This window comes from Pteronotus mesoamericanus, unplaced genomic scaffold (assembly GCF_021234165.1).
Source record: "Pteronotus mesoamericanus isolate MK-2021 breed Mesoamerican mustached bat unplaced genomic scaffold, CSHL_Meso_final contig_130, whole genome shotgun sequence".
Lineage (NCBI taxonomy): Eukaryota > Metazoa > Chordata > Mammalia > Chiroptera > Mormoopidae > Pteronotus > Pteronotus mesoamericanus.
Genome location: NW_026555060.1, coordinates 12,228,988 through 12,244,119, shown reverse-complemented (window position 1 = coordinate 12,244,119; position 15,132 = coordinate 12,228,988). Strand labels below are relative to the sequence as shown.

Genomic DNA, 15,132 nt, shown 5'->3' with positions numbered 1-15,132 from the left:
TTGACATCATTTAATCTGTAGTTAAAAATCTATAGTTAACGATTTCTTCCTCAAAAACTTGTAAAAATTAGATTGTTTTCTAATTGTCCTTATGCAACAGGAAATATGCTTCACATAAACAAAGATAAAATCTGTCTGTTAATTTAACCTTTAAATTATTTCTTGACTCTGGCCCTGCTTCGCCATCCCTACTACTCTTGTCCTCTTGCAGCTTTCTGCGTTCTGTGTCTGTCCAGTTCTACTAACCTCCTAAATGATCTCTGCCCCTCGTTGTGTCCCTCTAACATCTGTAGTATTTCTACATTTTATATTTCTAAATATTAAATCAGCGTACTTCTGGCTTAAAGTCTTTAGTTGTTCCCTAAATGCTACTGGGTAAGGGCAGTGTTTTTTAACATGATATGCAAACTCTCCTTATTCTGTCATTCACTTCTCCTTGGATACTTATCTTGCTGCTCCTTTTGCCTACTCTGAAGTCAGCATCATTCCAGATGGTACCATGCTTTTTTTTTTTTTTTTAATCATCTCAACTTTTTTCTTTCTGCCTCCTGTCTCCCTAGCTTCTACCTGGCTAACTCTTGAATTTCTAAGGTGTTTCTAGGCCTCTCCTTTTTGCTCCATGGTATCCCATGTGTAGCCCTAGCATTGTATCTGTTATGTGTTTAAATGATTTTTGTTATATTTTCTTTTCCTATATTATGAGGTCCTAGAACACAAGACATTTTTATTCATAGTTTTCAAACACATAGTTTCCTCATATGTATGAAAGCAAAGTCCATAATTTTGCTTTTACTTGGGCATATGTGTTTGCATTTGTTTGTCCATTCAGCAAATGTCATTACGTGCCACTGTGCGCTAGGCGCACTGTACTAACCATATTGTGGGCTGAACATTGCATTGAATTTATAGAATTTATAGATTAATTTTTGGAGAAGTAACATGTTTACAAAGTTCAGTTTTTCCATTTAGGACCACAAGTTTATGTATTCAAGTATAATTTTCAGTGCCTAAGGAAAGTTTTATAAGTGTTCCTTACTTGGTTTTCTACATTTCTGTTAGAGCTTATTTGTGTTAATTCTTTTCCAATTGTGAATGAGATTTTTTATTCTGTTAATTGCATTTTGTCATTGCTCACATATGAGAAACTGATTAGATGATTTTATATCTGGCCAACTAATTAAATTTAGTAGTTTTCATGGACTTGGAGTTTCAGGTACTGGTTATGTCAGTGACATATCAGGGTTTTTTCTTCCAGGTATTTATAAGTTTAATTCATTTTTCATATCTTGGTACATTGCTTAGGAACTCCAGTACAAAGTTGAATGAAAGCATCTTAATATTCTTCACTTTAATAAAAATGCTTTTCATCAGTGTCATGCTAAGTATGAGGTTTATTCTAAATAATTTTTAAAAGTCAAATTAGGGAGGCATCACCTATTCCTCGCTTGCTGAGTTTTATCCTGAGTCCATGTTGAATTTTATCAAATACTTTGTTGGTCTGTGGAGATGACCATGTTAGTCTGTTAATGCAAAGGATTTCAGTAAGCGATTTCCTGAAGACAGAGTTTCTTAACATGCTGCTTTTTTCCTGATTTAGTTAATACACTGCTGGATTTGATTACTCAATGTTTTATTTGGTGTATTTTTATTTATAAGTGAAATTGGTTTATAATTTTCTTTCATTTAATTCTTTTCTGTTTTTATTTCAGAATTTCACTAACTTTATAAGCTGTGTTGAAGTAGTTTAATATTTTTTTAATTAGGAAAACTTTAAATTTGAGCTATTTAAACAGTAGGAACTAGCTGTTTCTTAAAGATTTAGTAGAATTTGTCCATAAACATCATTTAGAAAATGGCTGTTTCTTGGTATCTTTATTTCCCCAAGTCTAGAAAAGAATCAGGAACAAAGAGCTTTTTTAAAAATACATGTTGAGTAAATGTTCTCTTGATAAATTTCTGGAAAATGATTTACTGTATAGAATTATTAACAGAGTTTATTTTAGTCAGAGTAGCATTGGTATAGCGAATTCATCAGTATACATAATTGGTTTGAAAGAGAGGTACATGGAAATCTGTCTTCATGGATAGATTTTCCTCATAGGAGGATGCTGTTCAGTAGTAGTCTAAAGTCAAAGCCAGCATTTTTAGAAAAATGTTGATTTGTGTAATTATAATTTCTATCAACCTAATTTATATCAACTACACTGTATTGGCATAATTACCATGTGTAAAAAAGGCCCAAGATAAACATTTTACAAATGTATTCAAGCATGGATTATTTTTACTGTTTTCTCTTTTAAAGCTTATTACGTGATTTATATTCATTATAATTATTTTATAGGCAAATAATTTTTTCAGAAGTTACACTGTAATTTCAACAAAACTGATTTAGTGTATTTACATTTTCTTTTTTTAATTCAATAACTTAAGCATTCATAAAACAAGGGGTATGTTTCAAGTATTGAACATCTGAATATAACTAAGATTTCTGTGATAAAGCAGTGATTCTAAACCAGGGGACCTTTTACCCCCAGGGGACGTTTGGCAATGTCTGAAGACCTTTTGGTTTTCACAGGGGAAGGTAGGGGGACGCCACTATTGCCTAGAGGATAGAGGCCAGAGATGCTAGTAAACACCCTGCAGTGTGCGGTGTAGCGCCCCAGCACCCCCCAGCAAAGGGTAGTCTGCCCCAAAATGCAGCTATGCCAAGGCTGAGAAACCCTGTCATAAAAGGGAAGATACATGCACAGCTATGAATACACAAATATAAAAAGGTGTTTCTCAGACGCGTGTGCTTTTTTCCAACAACTAGAATTGTAACAGTTTACAATGTCCTTATGCAAAGTGTATGAAGAGTATTCTGCCCTTGACATCTAGTGAAACATTTAAAACTAAAAAATGTAGGTTAAGATCAAGCATGTAAATCAGAGTTGCTGCTCATTCTTATTTTTCCAGTTAGGAAATCCACAAATAAGGAAACTTGGAATAAATTAAATGATTTGTTTATAACCATTAAGAAATCATAACTGAGAAGGAATAGAATGTAGTGAATTGTTAGCTGAAGTAATCTATGTCCTTTATCTTTCATTTATATTCCTGATGTAATATTAAGGCTTTGAATATAACAATATTTCTTTTGATTGTTTTCTAATTGTGAAAGTACTCATGTATAAGGCTTTTTGTGTTTTAAAAATTGTCTAAAATCATAGAATATTAGAGCCAAAGTAGACCTAGGTTGTTTAATCCAAGTTTCTCATTTACAGGTATTAAAATATCCATTTTTAGGGAGGTAAAGTGGTCTGATTCAATGTCATACAACTTGTTATTGCCAGATCTTGGGCAACTCTTATGCCAGTTTAAACATGAGTGCTTCAAATTTTTCGCAGGCAACCACACCTCCAAATCATGGACGTCCAGATTCTCCTGTCTATGCTAATCTACAAGAACTGAAACTATCCCAGTCTGCCCTCCCTCCATTCCCTGGGAGCCCAGCGATTCAGATTAACGGAGAATGGGAAACTCATAAAGATAGTTCAGGACGTAGTTATTACTATAACAGAGGAACGCAGGAAAGAACTTGGAAACCCCCTCGATGGACTCGGGATACGAGCATTGGCAAAGGAGATTTCCAGAGTCCGGGAGATCCAGAGGTACGAGTAATCAGGAAGTCGATCAGTGAGTTACCAAACTTTGTGGGTTTTTTTCCGTTATTCCAAGACAAAAGGTGTAAATAGGTTTGTATCTTGGTACTGAAATGGTAGAACACCTGAAATCTCTAAGATACCAGATCATCTTTCCAAGTTTTATTATGTTAATGCTAGTTACTGCCTAATCTCTAACTAGCAGACAGTAGTTAACTTTGTAGTGTGCTTATTTGTTGCAGAATTAACTGTATTAAAGTTGCCTAGTGCCATTGATTTGCTGCATGTGCTGGTGGGCTAGAAGATAGTTAAATTGCTGTTATTGCCCAAGCAGTGACTTGTGGTTTTTTTAGAAAAAGAAGGAAGAAAAGATGTAATGTGACTTAGCCAAATACATAAAGACAGATTATTTAAATGATTAAAATATACACGTGATTGGTTTGTTCTGTGAGCAGGATACTTCTCAGTTTCTATCAGAGGTACAAGATCATTTTTTGTTATATGTAAGGAAAATAAGTATAATATAATGTCTGTGCTACAAATGGACCATTCTGTAAGTCTGGCAGTTCATTCTACAATCATCATTTTCTCTAACAGGCATTCATACTATCTTCCGCCTCCCCACCTTGGTTTCACCTTTCTGCACACTGTCTGATGAAGGGTTGTGTGGTGAATTGGCCAGGTGTATTTTGAGAAATACATACCTTAGAGGTGTGTAGAGATTTCTTTGGGGCTGGCTTAGCTATGTGGGGAAAGCTTGATATGCAGGTGTCAAATCCTGCAGTTTAATAGACAGCGGGCCCTGCACCTGCATAGGACACCTGGCTCTTTAAAAAGCAGCTGGCTTGTACAATTAAAAACAACTACAGGAGCTGGAAAAATCAGGTAACACCTGTATTTAGCAGAATCTAAAAGCTTTTTGTGTTAACAACCCCTCTTGTCCTATTTTTCAGTTGGTTATTTATACCTTTGGTAACTTTTAGTGTTCAAGAAAGAGATTGAGAATAATGAGAGAAATTGTTGCTGGTTACTGTAATAAGAAATACATTAGGAAAATTATTTGAAATGTTAGATCTAGAAAGATTTGAAAATAAATTATCCTGTGTATCAACAATAAAGTAATATCTTGCATTTTGGGAGAGCTGGGAAAAGGGCCAAATTATAGAGTGATTTAAAGGACACACAGGAACTTTTAACATGTTCCTTAGCTTTCTACTTCAATAAATAAAAGAGTGATTTGTATATCAGTGTCTCAGCTTACACTATCCATATCTGCACAAATTGTTTTTAAAATAAGTATTTCCAAAGTGGCTGGAGCACACCATCCAGTAGCTTTTTGAGAAAGGTTGTGCATGGGAGGCAAAGTTAAGACTTTGTGAAAATGTCTATATTCTGCTCTCTTATTTAATTCCTAGTTTTCCTGAATGTAAGGCCTTTTTGAACTTTACTTTATGGCAGCCTAGGTCATCTGTTGGTTGGGGAGTTCCCAGTGTTAGAACCATCAGGTCTTTCCTTTTAGAATAATCAAAGTTTCCACACAAGTCTTAAAATCTTCTGTCTAGAAAGTCAGGGCTGCGAGGGCTTCATAGTCAGAATTCAGTTTGCATATAACCGCTAGTTTCCCCTCTTTCTGTTTAGTACCCATGTCTCGGTTATGACGTCTGAGTTGTCTTCCAACTCAGAATCTTACTGTTTTCCCTCTTGAGAGGGAATAAATACTGTACTTCCGCTGGGATAAGCGAGAGGTGCGCTTCTAGCAGCCATGTGTGAAAAAGGAGATTCTGGCAATTTTAGCCCTCAGTTAAGTACCCCTACTTTCACCTCCAGTTCAGGGAATACCTAATACTTCCAATTCCTGAGCCATTTGAAGATTCTTTATAAATTTTCGGGGCTTCATCTTCGCTTCACCACTCCACTCCTCACTTCCACCAGTTTAGATTCTGTTTTCTTCTTCTGCTTCTCAGCTTCCAGAGTTTTGTGACTGTTGTCTCTTCCTGTGGGTTTAGGTGTTTTAAATCATATATCACTGTGTTTATTTTAATGGGGTTTGAGATGGAGCAAGTGTTCAGTCTTCCATCTTAACTTATCGGCTGATTATTTTAATAGTCACCCTAGAACAAAGGTTCTCAAGTGGGGACAGTTTTGCCTGAGGGGGTGGGGTTAGACAAGGTGAAAACAATTTTGGTTGTTACAGCTGGGAGAGTGCCACTGGTCCCTAGTGGATGGAGGCCAGAGATGGTGTTGAATAGCCTGTGATTCACAAGACAGCTCCCACCCACAATTATCTGGCTCTAGGTGTCAGTAGTGCTGCTGTTGAGAAACCCTGCCTTAGAAATTTTAACACACATACTATCAAATTATAACGTTAATCAGTATCTTCTTGCTCCTTAAAGCTGTATAAGAACTGTATATGTTTTTGTGTAATTGTTGTCTTGTATTTTATTTCTATTTTTAGCCCCCTTATTGTTGTACATGGTGACTCAAAACTAACCCTATTTACCACTTTTTAAAATCACATTTCTTTATAAAAGTTAAGTTATCTTGGATAACTTTTCTACTGTCTTAAGTATACTTTTAAATTTCTTTAGGGAGGACCTGTTAGTGATAGAGTCGTAGTTTTTGTTTGTTCATAAATTTACTTATTTCATCTTTATATCTGAAAAATGTCTTTACCGGGTATACAGATCTAAGTTGAATGTTTACTTGTTTGTTTTTTCCTAATTTATTAAAGCTTTTATTCTCATGTTTTCAGGCTTCCATGGTTGATGATGAAAATTCAGCTCTTAGTTTGATGGTCTTTTCTTTAAGGGTGGCTTGTCTCTTCATACTGGTACTTTTTAAAAACTTCTCTCTGTAATTTCACCATCATAGTGATTAGGTGAAGGTATTTTTTCTATTTCCTGCCAGGGCTTTGTTGGGACCCCTGAATTTGGAGTCCTATCTTTGATTAGTTTTGGAAAATTCATAGCCATTATCTGTCTATAGCTTCTGTTCCATTTTCTCTTTCTTCTCATTCTGGAACATTGAGTAGATGAATGTTTAGTCTGCTCACTCTGTTTGCCACGTCTCTTCATTTTCCTTATATTTCAAAATGTTATCTCTATGTCCCTTTCATTCATTCTCAGTAATTGACAGATGTAGCTCCTCTTCATTATTTTCTTGTTCATCTACATTTTTACTTGATGTTAAACCAATCCTTGAATTTTAAAAACGTGTTATTTTTATTTGTTTAGTAGCTTCCCCTCTTACAACTTTGAAAAGTTTTAAACCTACAGAAAACTAGAAAGATAGTATAGTGAGAATCCATATACCTAGACCCTTCACAAAGATTACCAATTGGTAGTATTTTGGCATACTTGCTTGATTTTTCTCTTCCTCCCACCATCCTCCAGTAACTTTCTTTTTAACCATTTGGGGCAGATGGCATAATTATTTTATTTTTTCTCTTAAGTATATGGACATTTTCCAGCAAAACCACTTTTGTGGTGAAAACAGATTTATTGATGAAAAAATTTAATGCTAATGTATTATTTAATATGCAGTTACTATTCCATGTGTCTCACTTGTCAGGTAATATCATTATAGTTTTTTTCCTGCAGTGAAGGATCCATTTGAAGGATCTATTGCATTTCTTTGTTTTATCTTTTTTTAGTCTTTTATTTTATTTTTTATAATTCCAGTATATAAAGTCTTTGAAAGTCTGAGCATGCTGTTTTTCTGCTGTTACTCATAGTGTGTTGCTTCTCCTTGTGGGCAGCATGTATGTGTCTTAACATGAGATTGTGGTTCTTGGAAATTCATATGTAGGAATTCTTTTTTTAATCCTCACCTGCGAACATTTTTTCATTGCTGTTAGGCAGAGAGAGATGAAAGGAGAGAGGGAAACTTGGGTATGTGCCTGGACTGGGGTTGTGGGCGCTGGGGCCGGGACCCTCAGTTCCCAGACTGGATGGAATTCGCAACCTAAGCAACCTAGGCACGTGCTGTGACCGGGAATCGAGTCCTTGACCTTTTGGATACAGAGACAACACTCCAGCCAACTGAGCCACTCAGTCCAGGACATCACATATAAGAAGTCTTTAATGCTGGGATTGGAAGTTTCTTCCTTTAGAAGTGTTTGCTGTTGTGACTGCCAGGTGCTTAGGCAAACTAGTATCCTATGAACATTTGAAACTTTAGTTTTTATTGGCCACGTAAGTAGTTAATTAGTATTGCATGACGATGGGCTTGTGATTAAAGATTCCCCTAGTTTTCCCCCATTACTGGGGAGGATTCCTGTGATTTCCCTAGTGTGGAATAAAGTGACAAAATTTCCTTCTGGCTCACCCTTAATCTGTAGGTTTAATCCTTGGTGGTCCCAGTTCTGTGCTGTAGGGTGTCCTTTTAGAGCCCCTGACTTCGTGGTCCTGAGTCCTATTCCCTAATATTTCTGCATGGCCTTGAAAAATAACGTTCTAGTTTGAGATTTGGCAAGTGCCTTCAAGGAGAAAGCTGGTCTTTCCTTATCTTTTTGGATTCTTCTACTTAGTTTTTGTCCTCTGAGTTATTACCTAACTAACCTCTTGCTCATTAATGATTTTAAAAAATGTTTATGTAATATTTTAAACTATTTTCATCCAGATGATCAATTGGGTACCTACCTACCTGCTATTCATCTATAAATGGAACATTTTTAAAGCCCTCTCACATGTCTACTAGGCCTCATTTGCTGCAGGATATATACCCCAAAGTTACTGAGCTAGGTATCCTGTTGAGTAGAGGTATTTAGTATAAAGCAGTTAATATTTGGAGAATCCTTGCCAAAAGTACTCTTAGTTTTTATTTCATTGCCATTAAATAGCTCTTTCCTAATGGCATAAAGATCTTAATGATACTCCTGCTCTTTTTTTTTTTTTATGGCAGAAAGGAATATATTGCTCAAAAATTGGGAAACTGGTGAGCATTTTGTCAATTAGAAAGTCATAGTTATAAAAAAGTTGATTGTGTTTCTTAAGTTAATTTTATTAATTAGATTGCCTTCTTTTGTTCTGTTTCTAAAAGATTTTATTCCATTTTGCCTACCTGAGCTTACATTTTAAGTAGTCTCAATTAAATAAAAAAGATTTCTGATTTTTAAATTAGGTTTTCCATTTTTTTAAAAGATTTTATTTATTTTCAGAGAGAGGGGAACAAAGGGAGAGGGAGAGAAATGTCAGTGTGCTGAGAGAAACATCGATCTGTTGTCTCCATCGTGCCCCCTGGCCTGGCTGGGGACCTGGCCCACAGCCCAGGCATGTGCCCTGGCCTGGAATCGTGTGTGCAGCCTTTTGGTTTGAGGGACAACACTGAACCCAATAAGAGACAACAGTCAGGGCTCACTTTTACAAAACATATACAGCTCAGTTTCTGCAAGGCTTCTGCAACATTGCCTATGCCACTTGTGAATGTTTTAATATTAGGCTCTTCTTGTTTTTAAATTACTTCTACAACATTTACAATCTACCCGTCTTAATGCGTCAGACCAAATTACAGTGGTAGAAAACACATGGTCAAGATTTAATTACAAAAACCCTTTTACCTGAAAGTGACCTTGGAAGGGTCATTGCACATGAGAGTTAACCCATTAAATATTTATTGAATGAATGAAGTGCAGCCAAATTGCTACTTAGTCACATTATGGTGCCTTTTATTTGAAAAAGCAGAAATCGTTAACTTTTCTCAGTCTTTTTTTCCCTCATATTATATCCAGAGTTTATGGTGCTTTTTAAAGTAAAGCATATCTAAGTTATTTCTGCACTGAGTTTCTTAACTCTTTGTGCTTGACTCTTTTCAGTATTTTATTTTGTTTTGAAATTTAGTTTCCAACTGTCTTTACTAAACATTTGGTTGAGTGAATTAGGAAAAACTTGCCAATAAATTAGAACATAAAATAGTATTACAAAAGTAGTATCTTTTCTCCCATGTCTCCCTCCCACACATTTTTTTAAAATAGTTTAAGTTACCTCTATTGAGCACTGTTGTTTGCCAGGCATTTGACTAGGACCTTGTGATAGACTCATAGGTGAGTGAGAATTTGAAGATACCTGGTGACCTGATCACCGACTTTGCTTATACATAGATGTGTATGTGCATACACACATGTCATTTTTAAACCTGATTTCAGTTCAAAAGCAGCATTAAATAAAAGGTAGCATTTTGTCTCCCAGTGTGAAAACATTTTCAATTTTATTGTGGTGAACTTTTCTTTCAAATTTGTTTATTGATTTTTTTTTTTTTTTAAGAGAGAGAGAGGAGGAAACATCCATTTGTTTTTTTGTTTTTTGCTTATTTATGCATTCATTGGTTGATTCTTTGTATGTGCCCTGACTGGAGACTGAACCCACAACCTTGGTGGATTGGGATGGACCAAGGATGGCACTGTAACAAACTGAGCAACCTGGCCAGGGCACTGAACTTTTCTGGGGTTGCATTAATGTGATGGAATAACTATTATTAATTTCACCTCAGCCTTACAATGTACCATTTAAAAGAGTGGACAATTTGTTTTGAAAGTTAATTATTAAAATATATTCAGGATATTTTCATATTTACAGTCAAATACAATTGCTTAATCTCTTAGATTTTCAACTACTACATACTCCTATTATTCAAAGAAGAAAAATCCTTATATTTCTGACTATTTATAGCTTCTTTCATCAGAAGAAAACTTCCACAGCATTTGTTACAGCCAGTCAGATAGTCAGTGTGGTTCTCCTCCAAGGGGTTGGTCAGAAGAGTTGGATGAACGTGGGCATACCTTGTATACCAGTGACTATACTAATGAAAAGGTACATTCTTTTGTTTCTCATCTAGTTTTCTTGGTTGAATCCTCTCATAAAGTCGTTGTGTATTGAAATTTTATTAGTATTTTAAAAATTCATGAAGGTATTTTTCATTGTAATTCTGTAGTCATGTCAGCTGACAACCTGAAAACTCAGTATAACTACTGATTCATGGTTTTAAACTGCTTACAATTACATTGATTTTTATGGTGTCAGAACCCACTTAAGACAAACCTTTTTGAGAGTAGACCTGTTGAGTGTCATTCTGTTTGAACTTCTTCAGTAAACAAACTTCTTTATACAGTCATCCCCTGGTATCCTTGAGGGATTGGTTCCAGGACCCTCCTTCTCTCTCACAGATACCATAGTCCGAGGGTGCTCCAGTCCTTGGATTATATAAAATGGCATAGTATTGGCATACTACCTGTATTTGCACATGGGCTAAGCGGAGTCTGCCTACATGTCACTTCATTCACATGGACTCGGTGGAGAGTTTGGCAAACAGCAAATCCCAGTTTTACTTTTGGGAACATTCTGGGATTTTGGGAGAAGTGGTGGAGGGATATTTCAATCTGCAGTTGGTTAAATCTGCGGGTGGAAAACCTGAGGATACAAAGGGCCGACTGTATTTCGCAGGGAATAGATATTTGGGAATACTATTTTTCTTAGCATGTTATTAAAATATACCGCCTCACTTCCTATACTGCTTTTTCTTTTATAACCAAGTTATGTAAAACAGAAGCCAAGAATCTAGTATCTTATGATTAATTAACTAGTTTGGAAATGTATATGGAAATTTTATGTGTATATTACAATCTTAGATCATCAGAGAAAATAACTGGTTGATTGGGCTGGTTTAGAGGATAGGCCCTTGGGAATGAATGGAAGAGGTAGTTTTTTACCCCTCATTTCTGCTTTAATTATTTGACACTGGAACATGAGGAAACAGTAGTATTCATATATATTACAATCAAGATCACATATTTGTATTAGAAGCAGTCTTTCCCTCTTCATAGTCTCGGTTATATTGTATGAAATAGTTTTTCTATGATTATTTAATTATAGTAAGATATGTTGGCTACTTGAAGTTTGGCTTAAATTGTTTAGTAGTTTTCTACTTAAAGATTGAAGAAAAATCCCCTTCTGTTAATGTTTGAATCTTGTTTTCAGGGTGGGTGTGGCCCTGTGTTCAATACATATGTACCTGTGTATCTTTATTACATAAGAGTATTTCTTATGTTTTAAGTGGTATTTGATCTACTAGCTTGACTTTGGAGGAAAGGGAGAGAAAATAAGCTTACATTTAATACTAAGTTTATTTACTCTTTCCAAACGTAGAATGTAAGTCTATTAGCGTAAGGTTGTTAAATTGTTTTTTGCAGTTTTCTAAAGCAAGTAGAATAGAATTTGAAAGAATAACATCTAATGTCTCTGGTTGTGTAAGTCTAAACTGACTATTGTTTAAATTAAAAGATAACACCTGTTCTGTTTTTATAGTGGCTCAAGCATGTTGATGATCAAGGTAGACAATATTACTACAGTGCCGATGGATCTAGGTCGGAGTGGGAATTGCCAAAGGTAATAAACCTTAACATTGAATTTTTATTTAAAAATAGTAGATAAAATAATATGAAAAAGGTTTACGCAGATTTATTTTTAAAGTTTTAATTAAACTTTTATTTTTTATCTTATTTTCTATTGAATTTATTGGGGTGACATTGGTTAATAAAATTATGTAAGTTTCAGGTATACAGCTCTGTGGTACTTCATCTGCGTATTGTATTGTGTGTTCACCACCCCAAGCCAAGTCTCCTTCCATCGCCATTTATCCCCCACCCCCACCCTTTTCCCCTCTTGTAATTACCGTACTTTTGTGTGTATCTGTAGTTTTTTATTTTCTTTGCTTAATCTGTTCAGCTTTTTAAAAAGCAGCAAGATTAGTTTCTTCAGGATTCATTGAGAATCCTGTGACTGGCTAAAGTTTTCTAAAACGTGAATTATCTTTGGTAGATGTTATTAATTACTCCTGTTAAAAAGTTAATTTAACATGAAATTTGTTTCTCATTATTCTTGGAATAAGAATCCTCTTCAGTGCCAATCATGTGCCGTCTTATATCTAGTTATTTTGAATACATTAAGTTTTCTACTTGATGTTGGTCTTATATTTAATCTTTATCTTGAAGAGGAAAAAAATCAACTCAATATTTAAGTTTATTCTTGTATGGAGTATGTGTTATAATTGAGTCAGTTACTGGCCGAGAAGGGTGTCACTGGATATCTCTTTTCAGACACATACCCTAGGGCAAGTTTAAATGATATCTGAGCAAACATTTAGATTTTAATTGGTACATTATTTTAATATTTTAGAAAACAACTATAGTATGTCTGTGGCATCAATTATCAGATAGACTTTAGTTTTTAAAGAAATTTCTTTTCCCCAAAGTTAGTCAATTTAAAGAAAAATATTTGACATAAGTAAATATATGTGGATATAGAAAAAATAACAAGGTGTTACTAATCTAGTGAACTAGTGCTAACAGTAGTTTTTTCATTATGTGAGTGTTATCTGGCTTGGTATTTGTAAGATAAGATATATACAGCCTGAAGTTGATTTGTAAGAACATGCCTTGTGAATCTGTATAGAGACAGTAGCAAAAGAACTCCATTATAATTCTGATAGCTTTAAAATGTTACATTGATCAACCTACATGTATCTCTAGGAACAATGTAGGTTGCTATAATGGAGGCTTGGTGGGGTTAGGGAGAGAGGGATGAAGGAAACACTTTTTTTTTTTTTAGTTAATTTTGCTATCAGGTATAGTGCTGGATTTTTCTTGTAGTTAAAAAAGCTTTGTAAAGTCTTCAAAAAAGCATTTTGGGTACTTTATCATGCATTTTACATAGATACTTCCTTTTTTGCCCAGCTCAGCAGAAACAAAACTATTTCATATTTTTAACCACTTTGTTTAAATAAACACTTCCTTATTAGAAGTCATATTAAAATTTATATTCAGGCAGTATGATTGTTTTTTAAAGTACTAATTACAACTTAACATACTGGTGTTAATGAAGATAATTTTTATATTTTAATCACAAAAGCTCCCATATACAAAGGGTTGAGAGATATTATTACATTGTGGGTTTTTTTTTTAAAGTCTTTATTTTTTTAGAGCAATTTTAGATTTACAACAAAATTGAGAGGAAGGTACAGAGATTTGCCATATATGCCCCCTGTCCCCCAGATGCATAGCCTTCCCTATTTTCAGTGTCACTCACAAGAATGTTGCATTTTTTACCAAGGATGAACGCACACTGACACATCATAATCACTTACAATTCATTGTCTGCCTTAGGGTTCACTTGGTGTTGTACATTCTAGGGGTTTAGACAAAAGTATAATGATACTTAAGAGTATTTTGCCTCCCCTTAAAACTCTTCTGTTCTCTGCCTGTTCACACACCCCTTCCCTTTCCCCAGCAAGCACTGATCTTTTTATATCTCTGTAGTTGTGTCACATTGTTTTTACTTTTTAAAGTTAACTGTAAATGCAAACCAAGAATGAAGAAAGATCTAAAGAAAATGCATTTAAAAGCACCGTAAAAAAAATTAAAAGTGCCATAAATTGCTCTTCACATATTTCAGGATTAAATGTTTTATATTATTTTTTAAATTATGAAATATAATTCAGTAAAACATTTGTAGATTTAAAAGTTTCATATCATTAATTTATACATTTGGATATGATTCTGACTAAAGATAAAACCATATTACTTTTTAATCATTAAAACTGTGCTGAGTGCTCAAATCCCTGTAATATTCTTATTTGATGAACCATAATATAGCAGTTGAGTGGTACAGTAACAGCATTGGGTTTTTTTTTAAGTTTTCTAAAAATTGAATATGAAATGATAGAACTTTATTTTCCAAATTTAATTGTCCCTTAATAAAACTTTTAACTGACAAATTAATATTCCAAGCTTCATATGACTGTTCCAAAATTTTAGGAGAAAATAAGTATTCATAATAGGATTAATAATATTTTGTTTTGTAAATTGTACCAGGAAGAAGTTGAAGAATATGTCGGGCATTACTTTCTGATACTGGTACCATTTATAAGAATAATTTAATCATATTTAATTATTAATTTGTAAAGGAAAAAACTTATGGATAGTGATGGCTAAAATATGTAATATCTTATGTGCTGGGATAGGAATATGTTTTGGGGATATAACTATTTAATATTAAAAACTATAAAATAGTGCTTAGTTTTGTAATATTAAGCTTATGAGATCGATTTTGACTTAAAATATCCAGAAGAAATACCTAAAAGTGTGTGTCATTGAAAATGATTTTGAACATAGATTACATAATATTAATTAAATAGTTTAAAGACATAGTGTTAAATTTTTTGATCCTCTTGACAAATTTGAATTATTGCTCCTATTTATTAGTCTGATTCCCTGGAGTAATGAAATCAAATGGAAAATTCTTTTTTTATTGATTTATTGATTTTCCCCAGCTCAGGGTCAACTGAAAAGAGGGACTCCCATAATAACTTCATGAGGGCTAATTTGGAACCTTTATTTAACTGGTAGCTAAATATTCATGCTGACTTTCGTAATAACTTCTGCACTTTCCTTGGTCAGAAGACGTATAGGCTCAGTATTAGGAAACTAACTTCTTGGAATGCC

At 34.3% G+C, this 15,132-nt stretch overlaps 1 protein-coding gene across 5 annotated transcripts in view; it reads left to right on the top strand.

The window, feature by feature from the left end:
• ARHGAP12 (Rho GTPase activating protein 12) overlaps positions 1-15,132 on the top strand; it is a 106,450-nt gene that overhangs the window by 50,874 nt on the left and 40,444 nt on the right. For 3 of the 5 annotated variants that reach the window (XM_054592226.1, XM_054592216.1, XM_054592210.1), the window contains 3 exons: positions 3,387-3,650; positions 10,307-10,447; positions 11,939-12,019. In XM_054592226.1, coding sequence (XP_054448201.1) covers positions 3,387-3,650; positions 10,307-10,447; positions 11,939-12,019 — 486 coding nt within the window. The remainder of the gene's footprint in view (positions 1-3,386; positions 3,651-10,306; positions 10,448-11,938; positions 12,020-15,132) is intronic. The other 2 variants (XM_054592234.1, XM_054592244.1) reach the window with 2 other exon arrangements.